This window comes from Molothrus ater, chromosome 3 (genome assembly GCF_012460135.2).
Source record: "Molothrus ater isolate BHLD 08-10-18 breed brown headed cowbird chromosome 3, BPBGC_Mater_1.1, whole genome shotgun sequence".
In the NCBI taxonomy this organism is placed as follows: Eukaryota; Metazoa; Chordata; class Aves; order Passeriformes; family Icteridae; genus Molothrus; species Molothrus ater.
This window is the reverse complement of record NC_050480.2, coordinates 23,704,901-23,721,948: the sequence shown is the minus strand read 5'-3', so window position 1 is coordinate 23,721,948 and position 17,048 is coordinate 23,704,901. Positions and strand designations below refer to the sequence as shown.

At 42.7% G+C, this 17,048-nt stretch overlaps 1 protein-coding gene across 1 annotated transcript in view; it reads right to left on the bottom strand.

Annotated features, from left to right (window-relative positions):
* Window positions 1-244: 244 nt before the first annotated feature.
* The window catches only part of PKDCC (protein kinase domain containing, cytoplasmic), a 36,675-nt gene continuing 19,871 nt past the window's right edge, over window positions 245-17,048 (bottom strand). Inside the window, exons 4-7 of the mRNA XM_036381273.2 lie at window positions 14,427-14,506; window positions 13,480-13,587; window positions 3,081-3,254; window positions 245-1,508 (exon numbers count right to left, since the gene is read on the bottom strand). Coding sequence (XP_036237166.1) covers window positions 1,423-1,508; window positions 3,081-3,254; window positions 13,480-13,587; window positions 14,427-14,506 — 448 coding nt within the window. The 3' untranslated portion in view covers window positions 245-1,422. The remainder of the gene's footprint in view (window positions 1,509-3,080; window positions 3,255-13,479; window positions 13,588-14,426; window positions 14,507-17,048) is intronic.

The window sequence follows — 17,048 nt, the reverse complement described above, 5'->3', positions numbered from 1 at the left end:
GGCTGATACCAGCATAAGGCAAAGCACAGAGCAGCAAAGGCTGCTCAACCACTGTCTGCTAACTGTGACTCACTTTGTGACAGGCAACCACATAGGCAAAGCCACCAAGTACTCTAGGCACCAAGAGACCCTTCCCTGGGAGACACTGGAACAACCTCAGTACTTTCTGGAAAAAATAACCCAAGTTTAAGTTTACATACAGTACAGTGGATTGAGGCATTTATTTGAAACATAAACACACAAAAACCAAGAATAAAAGAAATTTTATTTATCTTTTATTTTTATTTTTTTTACAAAAATAAACAATTTGAGAAACAAAAGCACATTTTTCCTGACTGTACAAACTACAAAACAGTATGACATTGGTCACTTTAGCATTTACTTCATTGCTTTCATTGAAAGCAAATTCTCTAGACACACCCTGCCTTTAAGATGCATTTTATATAGAATTAAGGCTAGCATTCATTTGACATCATTAAGGTCATTTACTTCATTCACTCTAAGAATCAGCAAGCGATGCCTTTGAAAACCAAGGACCTGATGATAAAAGGTATGAATAACTCCAAGATAGTCATTAAATTAGTACTGTTCAACCAGTTGGACTGCTTTGCCAGTCTGTCAAAGATGTGGCTTCCTGAACAATTCAAACTGATTCAACAGAAGTCTTAAGCACAGGCTTAATTGTAAGCATATGCTCAGGCCTATCCAGCAAAGCACTCGGCACTTGGGTAAGTCCCTGCCCTTTCAGTGGGACTATTCATATGCTTATGTGATTTGCTAGATCCATAAAATGGCTCTTTCAAATTAAAAATGAAACTTTATGATAACATTGGAAGCAAAAATGAAAATTAGTTGCAGTCTTGCAATTCTAAACATAAGCAATTCCTTCCGTTTGACAAATATGCCGGCATTGCATATCCCATAGCTTGAACACAAATGCTGATTGTCCTCAGCAACGTTTGCTATTCAGCAGACAAACTGATACGCTTCAGTTCCTCTGTTGTGATTGTACGTGCCCAAATAAATACAGTGTGGAGGATACAGGCTTCCCAGAGAAATGATCAGCTTTCATCCCTGGACACACATGTATAGGTCAGAAATGTTATGCTAACCTTGCTTAGAAAAGCCAGAGGTGCCAGCTGATTTATAACCAAAATTATACTCTAACAGTGTATCATCTCTTGTACTTTGCTTTGGGTTGTTTTGCTTTGTTTTTAAATCACATTTTCAAAATCTTGTTTTATTGCACATTCATCCTGGTCATGCAGGTTATTTCTTTAAAGTTTCCTTTAGCACTCTATAGATTAGAATGAGTAATAGTGCAATTATTCTCCGGCCACAGCCGCCTTCTACCTAACAGCTGCCTATATTTATACACAAACAGCCCTTATCACTCACATGTCAGACTGAGCACTTTAGGTGTCAGTCTGTCACCTTCACATATGTTATCTTGTCAGGATCAGGCACAATATGATTCGAGGCCATCTTGAAGAAGACAAGCTGCCGACCTGCATTGAATAGGAAAGAGGGGGAAGGGGAGAATATTTAGAAGTGATGAGGAAAAAGGTAGCCTACTTTAAAATGCTGACATTTCAAATTCTATTTCAACCAACCTTCAGGCCATGCAAGACTGAACTCTCTCTTAACTCCAGCTGGTATAAACCTGAACTGTTTTTGTCTAAAATGACACCAAAATTCCCCTGGTTTCAGTATCTTTACTCTAACCTAATTATGGTCAAGATATATCTGTGCACAGCTAGCACAGTAAATGAAAGAAAGGTCTGAAGACTTTAATACAAATTCCATGTGGTCTTTAAAAAAGTGTTTTGAGACTCCCACTAATAAAAACAGGCTTGGGTTGGGGGCTTAAATGAAGGACATTAGTTTGATTGTACAGAAGCAGAATCATATTTGCATGCTTGATCTTTATAAAACTGATCAGTGCAATGTGTACTAAACATGACTTTCTCTGAAACAGCTCTTGCTGATCACTTTGTAGCTCTGGGCTTTAAACAAGATGGAACAAGGTTTCTAGTCCTCAGACAAAAAGCAGCAGGAAGTGACAACAGCCTGGGCAGCATAAGGCACCTGCTGCATTTATATCCAAGGCCAGTATATATTATATCCCTTTATATCCTTGAATATGGCAAAGTTTCTTTGTTTGGTGTCTGTGGGAGCCACAGCACAGCTCTTCTACCTCCCCACACTTACTGACCTGGCACCTTATTCACATTCCTGTCTCCCAACGAGCTCCTTCTGCCCCACAGACCTGCACAATCACTGCCTTTCTTTGCAGCACATAGATGCACTCCTTGTCTGCTGTACTTCTGCCTTCCCTCTCTAAACTTGAGAAAATCAAATGCTATTTGCTCCCAGCCTGCCTCTCTAGGGGGCTCCCATAACACTATTTTCTTTAAAAGTATTGCATGGCAAACAGGATGCCTCAACTACTGAGCAAATTTCCAAGCTGCAAGTTTCAGGGACTCAGGTGCTCATGCCTCAGGAATGGTATGGCAAAGGGAATGACAAATAAGACTACAAATACTGCTGTCCCATTTGCTTTTAATACTGTAAGCCAAGATAGGAGCTGCTCTAAACTTCCAATGAATTTCCCTGTGCCAGAATAAATACTTTTTTAATATATCAATTAACTTCAAAATTCCAGCTACAGATAGTCTGACATGATGACATAGTAGTCTCTGGTTAGCTACAGACAAGGTTAACAGGAATTAGATTTTCCTTGGTTCCATGGAAGCGCCTGCTCACACCTCCCAGAAGCACAAAAATGCAAAAAAAATAACACTTCAGATCCTGTGGTTTGGTAACCTGAGGTCCACGTGCTTAGCCCTCTAGTGCCAGCTCCTGTGAGCCTGTCTGAAATTTCTGTTCCCCTGACAGCTGGCAAAGAGAAGCCTCACCAAAGAGAAGCTGCCTCAGCTGAACCTTCAGAAACTACCTCACTTCCAGATGCTGCTGGTGGCTCCCCCAGCCCAGCACAACACACTCCCCAAGCTATATTAAAACACTTAGGGCAGCCAGAAGAGGTGACTCAGTTCTGCTCCACAGCATCCAGGACCTACCTGTCCAAGTTGTCTGGTTAGTCAGGACGAAAGCTTTGCACTGGGAGTAGCTGTCACAGATCTCAATGGCTTCGTTGACATCAAACACGGAGAGGAGGCAGCCCTTGTGGTGGTAGGATGGCCAGCATCTGTAGTTCTCATCAGGAATAAAGGCTTCAGGCACCCGTCTGTACTCTGCAAATCAGAGCAGAGCAGTGGTTGGAAAGCTCCAGTAAACTGGTTGTTTTTAACAGGCAAGGTTTATTAGAGCAGCCTAGGAGCAGGATATATGATGGAAAAGCTGACGGTTCAGGCTGTACCAGCTCTGGTTTACTCCCAAATGTGTTTATAGCTCTGCACTTTCGTTTCCTTTTCCTTCCCTCCTTTCTTCTTCTCACCTTTTTCTCCAGAAAGCGTCTGTAAATAAACAGTCCGTGCACAAAACCCCTTCCCCTTCCCTACTGCGGAGGCGAGGCTTTGGTTTTATTAGGAGTTTTACAGGAAGAATGTCCCATTGAATAAACAGCATCCACTTGAATGAACTGACTCACTGTCCTACTTCGCAACAGTGAGCAGGATTGTCGGGGTGAGACCTGACCAGGCGTTCCCAGCCCTCCCTCTCCCTCAGAAGAGCATGCTATTTTTCTCTGGCTCCTTTAGAGAAGGAAGAAAAGACAGGCTTTTAATTAAGCAAACTTTTTTTGCTTGCTCAGATTAGGACAAAAGAGGAGTCGCTTGATGGGCCTCTGAAGAGAAGGGAGGGGGGGAGTAGCGGGAGCATGTCAGCGTGGTCCTGCCCAGCCGCGCCTCCGCTGCCCCACCGCCTGCTCCTCTCCTTGGCTGCCGTTCAGTCTCACTTGCCTTTATGAGCTGCCTCTTGTTCTCTGTTCACTGCTCCTCTCACTTTCCCAGCCACTAACGGGGCTTTCTCTAATGAATGCATCAGCAAATTCAACTGATCATTTATAAACACTTCTGTTTAGCCTCCAGACACACAAATTAATGGTTCCCTCCTGTCTCTCCTCCCCACGTCCTATTCAAAAAACTAAATACATTCTATATTTCTTCTAATTGTGTCTATTATGGAAACCAGAGCTGCCTGCCCTGACTCACAGTCTATTCTTAAGTCACTTTGGTTCAGGCATTTTCTGCCTGCTCTGCTGATTCAGCCTGCTAATATTTCATACAGCACTGAGTCAAAGGCAACTGTGTCTGCTACTCCAAACTGTCAATATTTCAACTGGAAAAAGAAGTGCACATTCATGAGTGCTCATTCTCACCACACAGTCTGAAATAGTGGGAAACAAATGTAGTAAATACATTCTATTTTAAGCTCTAGCTCATTTAAAGTATCATAAGAAACATTCTCAAACAAGAAGCAAAATCAGAGCTGATCATGTCCCAGTTAAATGAAAAGCAAAAACGTTTTCCAAATTCAGGAAATGCAGATTCATGCACAAGAAAAAAATTTTCAAAATGTAGTTCCACATTATGACTGGTCATTTCTCCATCAAAAATATTTATGCATTTCTTTTGAAGAGAAGTCAGAGCATAAATCAAACTTTCTTGGCTAGGTAAAAGTCCCTTTTTTCCCAGTTTCTGTATCAACTGTAGTGTAACAATCATTGCATGTAACAGAAGATACTCTTATCTTCACATGGAACTGCTGAGTATTGATTTGTACCTCACAGCCTAGTAAAATGATGTGTACAAATTAAAAGCAAAAAAAAAAATCAATTCCCTGTAGTTAGCACTGTATGTAACAATTTGTATCAGCATACACGCTATGCTGACTGGATATAAAATGTGATTATCCACAGCTCCTCTTTGCACACCACAGAACAGCCACCTCACACTGCACTGTGTCAAGCCCCATGCCACAGGGGGCATTCACCAAAGGATGGTCCTTGCTGTGGCAGTAGAAGATGAAGCATCTGCCTGATTCTCTGTGACAGCAGGGAGCCTGTCCCAGCCCCTCTCCAGGGCACTTTGGGAGTCTGACAGGCTCCATGCTGGGGCTGGGAGGAAGCTGCAGCATCCCTCAGCAGCACCATCACTGCACTAAGAGAGCAGCCCAACATCACATCATGTGTTTTTCTTCATGCAAGAAAGCCCACCTTGAGGACCCTTATTTAATATTTAAAATATTTAAACTTCTCTGAGCACAGATATGCATCTTAATAGGCCTAAAGCACTTCCCTTTTCCTCAGCATTGCTCCCAATACAGCACTCAGGGGTTAGGCTCTCAGCTGACATAGACTTCAAAGGAGCAGCAGTGATTCAGAGGTAGGAGATAAAGTTCTCCCTTTCCATTGCCTTTTTCAAGGTGACCAAGCCTGGTAAATCATCTGGGCAGCTCAGACACATTAATCAACGGAGTTGGACCAGCAGTAACAGAGATGCCAAGGTCCTGGTTTGAGTCTGCAAGCGAGGATGGAAGCAGTCATGCAAGTGTAGTGTCACCACTCAGCAGGGCCCTGTGGCTGTCCCTTCTTGCTGCTCCCTGCCAGTTCTGACATGAGGGAAAGCCAAAACCATCTCCAGTGACTCATGGGAACAAGTAACAGGCACATGGCAGTATGACACAGATGCAAAGAGCATTTTCCTTTGGCTGGGAGATCACCAAGCACCACGCGGGTGGAAACACCACCGCTGGAATCTGAGGGAAGGCACACAGTCACACAGGCTGGGCTCCACAAGGACAGCTTCTGGCAGGGCCTCCAACCGGCAGGAGCCACTGGATACCTGCAATCTGGGGATGGAGCCTGTGCTGCCCACAGGGAGGGGAGGATGCAGTGAGGGGAAAGGCAGGAAGACAGCCCCTCTCCCCCCTCGCATGGCAAACAGCAGCGATGGCTGCCTGAGAGTGCCTTCCCTTAGGAGCATCCCAATGGAAGGCAGCCACAAGAAGTGGAGAGCAGTGATAGCCCTGCACCTGATTCCTGCTCCCACACCAGCCACGCACGCCTGCTTGCCCTGGGAAGCCAACATGGAACGTCTCTTAAACTATTACAGTCAGAACTGATCAGAAACTCATTGCAACACCAATCAAGTGGTGGTCTAAGCAAACTGCACTTCTCTTCAAAACTCACTCCTCTTCCAGCAGAGCAAGGCAGCTGCCTTGTCCATTTGCATGGTAAAGGCAAGCATCCCTGGAATCTCTTACTTGCATAGTGTTGATTTAGGGAGCTTACCCTTTAGCCCTTACTTGTATGACTTGTGAAGAAAGGCACTCCTCTCACATGCACAGGAAGGACCCTCCTGAGGATGCTCCTCCACTGAGATGTGTCCCAGCAATAACATTAGGTCCAGCCCTTAGGAGAGTTGGGCTTCTCCTACACCTTTAAATTGGACACCACAGTGCAGCTCCTCAATTAAGCAGTACTCCAATGGTTTAAAGACAGCTCCAGCCCAAGTTTTTGTCCTGCCAAGACCTGGAACTTGCTTAAATGGAGTCCTTGGAATTTGAAGGCTCACAGCAGTAAATCACATCATAAAAAGGTCAAAGTTCTGGTCAATTTCCAGACTAATGGTGTTTAAAACCAATAAATGCTTTCCTAATACTATAAATGCAGCCATAAATTTACACTTTTGTGTACATACACATAGCTTGACAGAGAGTACATAAAGTCTATCAAGGTAATGGCAAGGAATAGATCAAAGAAATGCAAGGCATCCCTACTGGTATCAGCAGAAAAAGAATCCTTTCCTCCATTAACTAATTTTGTGAGGATTGAAGCAACTAAATGCAGTGCAGTAAGCCTGATCTTGATGTTACTTACAACAGGTTTACTCCAGAGTTTAACACAGGGGAGGTAATACAAGAGCTCACAGTTACACAGATAGATTCTGCTCCAAAGCATTTCTTGTAAACGTTTTGGAGCTTCAAGATGCCTTGCTATGCTTAAGCCAGGTAATCCTTAAAAGTTTTGTTTTGTGATCGCTTTTATAGTTTTAAATATTTTTACACAATTGTTCTGATCAATCAAAACATGCTGCTTTGATCAGGCCAAAATCTTAGAATTTTCTTAGCATGTTAGCCACATCCCCATAATGGCCACACTGATCCTCAAACCAAGATCACCCACTTGTTGTGACAAGTAAGAGAGGCATCTTTAAAAGCTATCTGCAGCATCACTGACCAGTGCAAGAGCTGCACAAAAAAAAAAAAAGAAGCCAATGCTTTAAATTCTTATTCTATCTTTTTTTTCCATCAAAAACCACCTGCACTGTCCCAAAGCCAACTACAATCTATAAACATACTCATTTTCACTGTACTAGACTGAATCATATAAAGAGCTCCACAAGTATATAATAAACTATGTGAAACCGCCTGCGGTTTCCCCCTTTTAGCCTGTCTGAATCACCCTAAATCTGACTTTAATCAGTCCTAATGACCATTTATTTCAGCCACAGCAGCCAGACTGCATTTTTACTACCAACTACAGCTACTTGTTGGAGATTTGCCCAGTTCTCTTATCACCTGCCAATACACTGTGGGTCAATGACAGAGACACAACCACGTTCATCCTTGAGAGAAAAATCATGTTGTTCCTTTTTCTCCCTCCTTTTTTCCTCCAGTCTCAGGAGGAACACTGGCCATCAACCCTGGAATTGCTTTTAATTGCTTTGCTCTCAAGTAAGCAGAAAGAGCCTGATCTTGCCAATATCAGCAAAAAGTGGTATTGAGCAGTGTTTTGCTCTACAAACAGTGCCTTCTGATTCCCAGGGAGCTCTTGGAGAACAGCACTGGATCCAAAATAGACAATAACACACTAATGTTTTTAGTATGCTTCATTTTACTCTGAACTTTTCCTCATGTTCCAATACCTCACATTTAAACACACTTCTGACAGCAGGCCCTGTGAAGCTCCATGCACAGTTTGCTAAGAGAGCGGCTTTGGTGTGCCTGAGGGAGCGAGGGGCAGGCCTGTCCTGTGGGCTCGGCCTTCAGCCAGGCCTGACACATCCCAACTGCTGGGAAAGCCAGGCTGGCCTGCCAGGCATTGCTCTGCCTCAGAGCAGGAGAGAGCCCTGCTCCTGTGGGGAGCATTCACTCAGAGCAGGAGAGAGCCCTGCTCCTGTGGGGAGCATTCACTCAGAGCAGGAGAGAGCCCTGCTCCTGTGGGGAGCATTCACTCAGAGCAGGAGAGAGACCTGCTCCTGTGGGGAGCGTTCCCCTCAGAGCAGGAGAGAGCCCTGCTCCTGTGGGGAGCATTCACTCAGAGCAGGAGAGAGCCCTGCTCCTGTGGGGAGCGTTCCCCTCAGAGCAGGAGAGAGCCCTGCTCCTGTGGGGAGCATTCACTCAGAGCAGGAGAGAGCCCTGCTCCTGTGGGGAGTGTTCCCTCAGAGCAGGAGAGAGCCCGGCTCCTGTGGGGAGCATTCACTCAGAGCAGGAGAGAGCCCTGCTCCTGTGGGGAGCGTTCCCCTCAGAGCAGGAGAGAGCCCTGCTCCTGTGGGGAGTGTTCCCTCAGAGCAGGAGAGAGCCCTGCTCCTGTGGGGAGCATTCCCCTCAGAGCAGGAGAGAGCCCTGCTCCTGTGGGGAGCGTTCCCCTCAGAGCAGGAGAGAGCCCTGCTCCTGTGGGGAGCATTCCCCTCAGAGCAGGAGAGAGCCCTGCTCCTGTGGGGAGTGTTCCCTCAGAGCAGGAGAGAGCCCTGCTCCTGTGGGGAGCATTCCCGTGTCCTGCGTGCAGGCCAGGCCAGGCCTCATGGCTCTTTGTGCGCTCCCATTGTGCCAGCAGCAGAGCCGTATTTAAATCGGTATGCAGGCGTTCACCAAAACACAAATAAATAACCAGAGGAACAACATGTTCCCTTACATTTTATTCCTGTTAACATGACACAGCTGGAGCATTCTTCCTGCCTCGTGCCCCACATCCCAGGGAGCTGTTCCATACCCACAGCCACCTCTGTGGCACACACCAATTTACCAAAGGCAACAGGCCCAAAATGTCCTACAAATGCTTAAATATTGTATGTGGTCCACCCAATCATAAAAACAAGGATGCCGATGATGGACAAGCCAGAAGTTGCCTAGGGTCACGTGTTGGGGCATTTAAGCTGGAAGACAGAGGCCCACAGGATTTATAGAAGACACTCAGAGACTTCTTTAGTGTTCTGGAAGGGAACTGAGGACCTCAGCAGAAAGCATTTTGCTGTGCAGAGCTAAGTTGGACAAGTTTAGCAACAGCAAAACACATTGCTCAGGGATCAGGGTAAATGGCTTGCACAGTGGTGGAGATACAAGTGAGCAACAAGCAATTGGTTGTGGTGAATGCAGAGCTGCTCAGACCCACACGGCTGCAAAGGAACCTGCTCCTGTGTTCCTGTGTGCTGGCAGTGCCTGGCTCCTGATGTGAGAGCCCCCCGCCGCCAGGCAGGGTGCAAACGAGACTTTCTGCCCTGTGCTCTTTTCCCCCTCAGCCCTGAGGGCTCTGGGAAAGGGACACCAAAGGTATATGTATAAAAATAATTTAAAAAAAATATAAAGCTGATAAGATTTGTTATACTATATTTTGATAGAGCAGGAATCTGGGCTGCAGTTTGTTACTGATTTCAATAATTCTTGGGTAGATTTACAGATTCCTAAGCAGGTTGCTATAGTGACCCTGCAGAATATTTTTTTCAAAACACTGTTGTACTGTAAATATTTACATACAGCATAATCCTGCCAAATTGTCTTGAGACAAAGGAAAACACAACATGTCTTTGCTTTATGTCCAGCCTTCCAGCTTTTTTAGCTTTGAGAATGTGCTTTCAGCTAGCAACAGCAGCTAGTTACAGCTTTCTGTGGGCTTGCACACCCCCAGACCTAATAATGGGTCATTTATTAGCTTTAATGAATAACAAAGCTATCCGATTTACGAGTGTTAGCTGATTTCACGCATTTCTGAGTAAATTCTGAGTTAACTGAGGGGCTGGGGCTTAGCTCAAGGGCCAGATATTCGGTACAAATCACTGTCACTTGATTGAAGTAATAAAAACCTTGATACTGGGGCATGACTTTACTGATGAACATCAGTAGCTTTTTTGTAGTCTCCTTAATCTGGATAATTAATGGAATGATTTAATCATTTTTAGATAACATATGTCAGAAGAAGTATATGGTTCCTGTTTTAATTCACATTCTTCTGGATTCCAGCAGGAGAGGCCAAGAGCCAATGGAATATAAAAGCATTTGTTCCTGGTGTTGTTTTAAACGCTGCAATGTTCCCATATCAACATGAACAGCAGTGTGATTTATGACTGCAGAACACATACACAGCTATCAAATGTCTCCCACGCCTCTACTCTAGGATACTAAACCAAAGTCCAGAGCATAATATAATTTACAGCACTATAAAATCTTTACAACTGAAGCACAGTGAAAGCTTAATATCCAAGACCTTCTGTAATATGACTGTGTCATCTTGTTAAACTTTATTTATGGGAACACTAGGCCTGACAAGAACTTTCTTCATGCCACTTCCCTACCGCTTATCAATATCACCTTTCTCGCTTTGTGGTGTTCACAGGAGGAGGTCTTCTTTTCAAAAACATAAGTTCACATAGATAACACACAGTTTCTTCAGCAATAATGTTTTAGTTATGGCCTTACATGATTTGCCCAAGATCATGATCTTGTCTTTCCTACTATGAATTTACAATGGTCTATCCAAGATAATGCCTAATTCCAAGCATTTAAGACCTAAGACAAATTCTGAAGCTCCATTACCTGAACCTTCTCTGTAGCTTCTTCTCAAAACCAAAACTAACAAACCTTATAATTCTTGGATCAGAATTCTCCTCCTGTTCTTTTAGGTTTCAAAACAGGTTGTGCACCAGAAAGGCCTTATTTTGTCACTAAACCTTTAAATGACAGGAGAATGGCATCACAAATTCCTGTCATTTCTACTATTTGTGAGAGCAAAAGTCCTGGGAGTGAGTCAACATGTGAGAGTTCTATCATCTGAAGCAAAATGGATGCAAACTTGTGCCTCTCCCATCTTGGCACCCATTGGGGTATGAATGCAAAGCTGATTAACTCCAGTCTGGCCTGAGAACCAAATGATCACCTTTCATTTATCTTAACTTGGCACTGGGCTGAAAAACACCCTTCTTGAACTTTGTCTATGTTGCAGAGCAACATGGAAAACATTTTAAAAAATCATGCAATCTTAAAAATATTTTTTTGTCCAAATAGGGCCAAAGCAGGACCTCAACCTACAGCTTGGGAAAGTATCCCAGTTGTTCCTTTTCATCCCTGTCTACCACTCTATCAAGATCTATAACAATATTCCATCTGCTCAGCTGTTCAGCCTTGGTTTCAGTGGTGAGGTTGCAATCTCTGTTGGGAACATCCTGCCAGTAGAAGAGGCTGATTCCCTGGACACCACTCCCTTCCAGGACACCTGTCACCCTCTCCTTGCAACTCCACTGGACCACAGGAGAGTTCCTCATTCCATTATCTCCAAATAAATTTTAATTAATAATTTCTAATTCCATAATCTCTGGATTGAAAATTTTAAAAATTAATTCCAATACAGTATTAGTATCAGATATCAGTCAAATATCAGTTGAGGAAAGATTATGGTTTGAATTAAAATTATAAAAGTGGGTATATAAGCCCATTTTAGCCCTCGTTATATCACTTCTTCCTATTTGCATGGCAAGGAAAGGGAGTCTTAAAATAGAAATAGATTACAACACCTTTTCTGTTTGGTTAAAGTGGGCCTTAAAACAAACTAGAAATAGGCCTGCACATCTTAAAGGCATGGCAGCTAAGTCTGAGAACACATCTAACATAAGTGTAATTTCTAGTAACATACCCAGTTCCTCAGGCTTGTCCCTGTTTGAGAACATTTTCTTATCAAGGAATTCAATATTACACTCAGGGTACTTAATGTACATTATCCAATATGTTACATAAAGTATCTACAGATTTTCAATATCTTTGGTCACACTGTGAAGTGCCTAAGTCCATTAGCAGTGTCCTGCAAATAAAACAGGCTCCTTGCAGAGCAGGGCATTACCAACCATGAACATGGGGGCAGTGGATTCTCTGTTACATTATCAAGGACTCTACAGAATTAAATTAACACAAAAATGTGTAATTATTACAGTAGCTAAATATACACAGAGCTCTGCTTCGTATCCGCGGAAACCTGCACTGATACACTGACTACTGCTGTCCAAAGCTTCTCTCCTTGTGAGTCTTTATAAACATGACAGATCTCTAAAATTCAAAACCTTCACCTCATCCTGATACAGCAGTGAAACCTGGAATCAACCAGCATCATAGAACAACTTCAGCTCTCCTGGCACTTCTTCAACAAAGGACATGTTTGTACTATTGATTGTACTGCTGAAAATAATTTTGCTGTGTTGACAGGTATCACTCAGCACAGATGTGATGAAAAGCTGAAAATTAGAAAGTTAAATGAACACCTGCAACAATTTTCCTGCCAATTTTACAAAATAAATATTGAATTATTCTGATAAGTGGGTCAAATTCATCCTTGGTATCATGGCCCTTTGAGGTTAACAGAGCCACAACCAGAATGAATTTGGCTCCTGTGTCTCTTTCACTGAGCAAATGCTTCACTGAACTTTTCAAACCCTCTGTGCCAGCATTCATCTTCATTGAGAACCCATATTTCCCTCTTTACTGAGCTTTTGCAGCAAAGCCATAATTTTCCTATCAACTTGCAGTCAATTATGTTGACAGTTTGACATGAACATTGTACGTACACAAAAATAATTTGCAAAACAGCTTTTACAATTGTTGGGCTTAACAGTCATTTCCAGCACACATAATATTCTTTGACATGTACAATTCCACAGCTATCCTTCTAGGAAGAACATGCACCACTTGTACCACAGCTTGAATAGCATACAGACATGTTATGAAAAAGATACTGTTATTCAGTCTTGTTTTCATCCTGTTCTATTTTTTCATTCTATTGCTAGCAGAAGATGAGGGACACACTATTTTTCCCTTGCAAAGAAAGTAAAAATTTACTTCCTCTTAGTCTTCCAATCAATAAACATTTATGTTACAAAAAATTCATTTTAAGTCCCAGGAAGCCCATGGGGGGTTACAGCCTCATGACTGGATTCTCCCCAATATATGTTCAGGCAGGTTTTGGTACTACAACAGCAGTGTGTGGATGTGGTGAAACACATTTTCCATAAATCTGTCATGGAGAACTCCCTTTGGATTTCCTTATTCCCATTACAACCTGCTCACACTTATGGATGTCCAGCTACATCACAGAGTGAGAAGAGTTACAGGAGGCTCCCAGGAAGCAAAAAGCAGATAAAATATTATCAATGCATGATTTCAAGGACCACCGAGCTTTGCTTTCTGCACATTAGCCCTTGCACACCCCACAACAATGACAAAATCTCAGATTTTAAGTTTCAAGGAAGATGACTTTACCAGCTTTTGGGACACGGGTTGTGTTCTGCAGGTACTCCCCACTCTTATACAGATTCAAAACTCTCTCCAGCTGAGCAGCCGTCTCATCTATTCCCCAGTGAAGTTCTCCTTTAAAAAAAGCAGAGGAAAAAAATGACTTAGATGAGGAGCATCCTGCACAGGACAAAACAAGGTTTTATTTGAATGAAGCCCTAAGCCTGGGAGTCCCGTGGTGCCCTGCTCCATGGCAGGGTGGTGACGTGGGCAGGAAATCCCTGAGCTCCTACAAGTTCCTACAAGTCTCACGCCTGACATGACCCAGGCATTCCAGAGGCTTGCTCATCCAGCTGGTAGCCCCAGGCCTGCAGGCACAAAACACTGATGAGAACTCCCTACAAGGGATCAACATCAGCCAGTACAGGGAACTGCAAAGCTTTGCTTGCTCATTAGGTATAGCCCAGCATCATTTATTTTCCCTTCAGATGCACACTGGAGCAAGGCACTGAAAAACCCCCAAATCAGTGTCACAGGCAACTACTCTTGTCTCAAAGCCACTACTTTGGTAGTGAAGATCTATGGAAATGCCATTTGTGCCTCTGGCTTCTGAGGTATAAAACACCACTGATATCATTGACAATGAGAAAGTATCCTGGGTTTTATCATTAAAATTTCCCTTTCTGGGACAGAAGTTTTTCCGGACCCCACAAGGAATTGCATTCTGATGCAATTCACCCTGGGGTGTCAGGATGAAACAAATATCTCTGTGAAGCCTAGATAAAATGTAAAAATGGGATTTCTCTGATGTATGGGCCCATTCTTGCCTTCTTGGTATGGGAGCAATTTCATCCTGGATAGAAAAACAATCTAGTTCTATTGCAGTGAGCACAAAAGCAGCATCCTCCCCTCCCAACCATAATAGTTACACTAAAAAAGCAATTACTTGGCATCACTATGTTTATCGTGATTACCTGTTGCATTGACTATCTTATCCAGCAATGGTCTCAGTGAGGACGGAGCACTGTGTGGAAGAAGATAGGTAAAAAAAAACCTGCAATAGAAAAGTAACCAATATTGACTTTTTTTTTCTTTACAAGTTTACAAACATCTGGTAACTCCTGAATATCATCAGGAATAAAATTCCTAATGCTTATATGCCACTGACCTATTCAGGAAATATAATGGTATTCTATACTCAAATAAATACATAGCTGAGACTATTCACACACAGCTGTCTGGCACACCTAGACCACGCTGCTACATACAAGGCTGCCTTGTACCTACGTGTAAATGTTCCATTAATACAGCAATTTGCCGTGAAGCCCCATGGATTGTGACTATTTGCAAAGCTGTCTGTACTTCAACAAACTAAAAGGATGCCATCAACCCCATAAATCTTGGGCTTGCTTTTTTTTCAGACCTTGAAAGTGCATAAATTAGATTTCTGTTCATTTCTAATAAATGAAATTTTCTTTACTACAGTTTTCTTAGACTTCCAAATTGAGTGCCAGGAGAAAGCCACCTTCTATTGTTTTAATGCTGCTGGAATACAGAATATCCTCTCTGTTCCTATCATTTATCTATAATCAAGGTACATTCATGTAGGTATTCACTGATGGAGGTAGAATCACAGAATGGGAGAGGCTGGAAAGCACCACTGGAGGTCAGCTAGTCCAGCCTCCCCGCTCAAGCAGGGCTCCCTAGAACACTTAGAATTGTGTCCTCATGGCTTTTAAATATCTACACAGAAGGAGATTCCAAACTCAATTTTAATGATTTTTATTACAAATTAAAAACAACATGCCATTACCATCCCTTGAAGTACATTTAATTTTTATATTCCTCCTTCAGAGTTCTACTGCTCTGCCAATACTACTACCTATTGCAACTAACTCAGGGTCACAGAAACCTAAGATGGAGATGGACAGGTCAGGATCTGGCAATTCAAACAGAACTACAGGACATAAATATTAGCTAATTAAAAGAACAGGAACACAACTGGGAAATTGCCCTGCTTCACCTCTAACTTGCAAAGCAAAGTAAACAATTTTTAATATACAGAGACCACATTGTCAAATGGAAAACCCCAGGGACTCATGCTCATGAGGGAGACCAGCAGATGCTTTACATAAACACAAATTAGAAAATAAAAATTGATCACAAAGGCAGGTATTATTGAGCTGACACTATTTATAGAATGAACATTGCTCTGAGAATGTAACTCCCTTTTCCATGCCAAACAAAAATAATGTTTATGGTTTTCCCAAGTCGGATAATCCACTGGTAGGTGTTCCCGATGATGAGTATGAAACAGCCAATGTAAATGCATACAGAAATCTGAAGAGCAGCACAACATTTGTAACAAATAATTTGTCTGGTAAACTTGAGCTCATTGTTTTTGCTTAGAGATTATCCCTAAAGCAGAGTCCAACTGATTGTGAATAGTTCTTTGCAAAAAATTCAGTAGCTGTCTCTAAGTTTGCTCAATGCTGGCTGGAAGCAAGTCACGGAGGTTATTGTTTTTCTGTAGCTACAGGGCCACAGAAGCATGCGACTGCTCTGCTGCAAACACCCACATGTGAAATCCTGACATGTACAGACACTGCAGTCTGCACAACTTAATTGCAAGAACATTTGTTATTCATCGATTCCAGGGCCAGTGGTATCCCCTGTGATCTGTATAACACAGACTGTCAGATCCTTTTACATTGGTTCCTACAAATTGTTTCTTTTTGAGAACTATCTGATACTAATTTAAGAATTCTCAGTGATGGAGAATTCAAGTCAGCCATTGGTTAATAGTTCAAAATATTAATTTTGTTTACTTTCAAAACTGTCTAGTGCTTTGAAAACTGTTCCCCCAAACACTTGGAGGAAAACACAGTGAGACACATTTGTGACAGGAGGTAACCACCTGAAAGTCAAAACAGACCAGTTCCTGTAGAGGTTTCTCCTAAATGTTTTCTCTCCTTTAATTATTTACCTCATGAAGAAACCAGTAAGATACGCTTAAATATGCTCTCAAGGTTAGGGTGTGCTCTGTTTTAAAATTACAAGGGGTTTATGCATTGTTTGACATATTGCTGCTTTTGACTTCTATCTAACAGCTTCAGAGGGCAACCTCTAAGCCTACAGCAACAGAGTGCACCTATGAAAATAACAAATTTAGCAGACTATCCCTAATGAAGTGAGGATTTCACCTTCCGAGACAAGTGCATAGGGCTTGATGTAACTCCTTAGCATGGGTGGTCACAGCCTCCCACACCGTGAATCCACCGTTCAACAAAACTCCATGTCTCTATGGAATTAAGGCAAAGCAGGGGCTGAGAACACTGGGGCACTGTGCATGAAATACACACTTGAGAGCAGTTCAAAGGCAATACTAAAAACTGTATTAGAAAAAGACCACTTCCTTCAGTGTGACCAGCAACCTGCCACAAGCCCACCACACCACAGACATGTCCCCACTTACAACTGAGATGGATGGGTGCCTATTAAAGGCTTCTTACCCAGAAACAGTAAAACAGTCTTAACCAAAAGCTAGCAAGCTAAGCAAGATCTTTAAGCCAAGCAAATGAAAACGGAAAATCTTG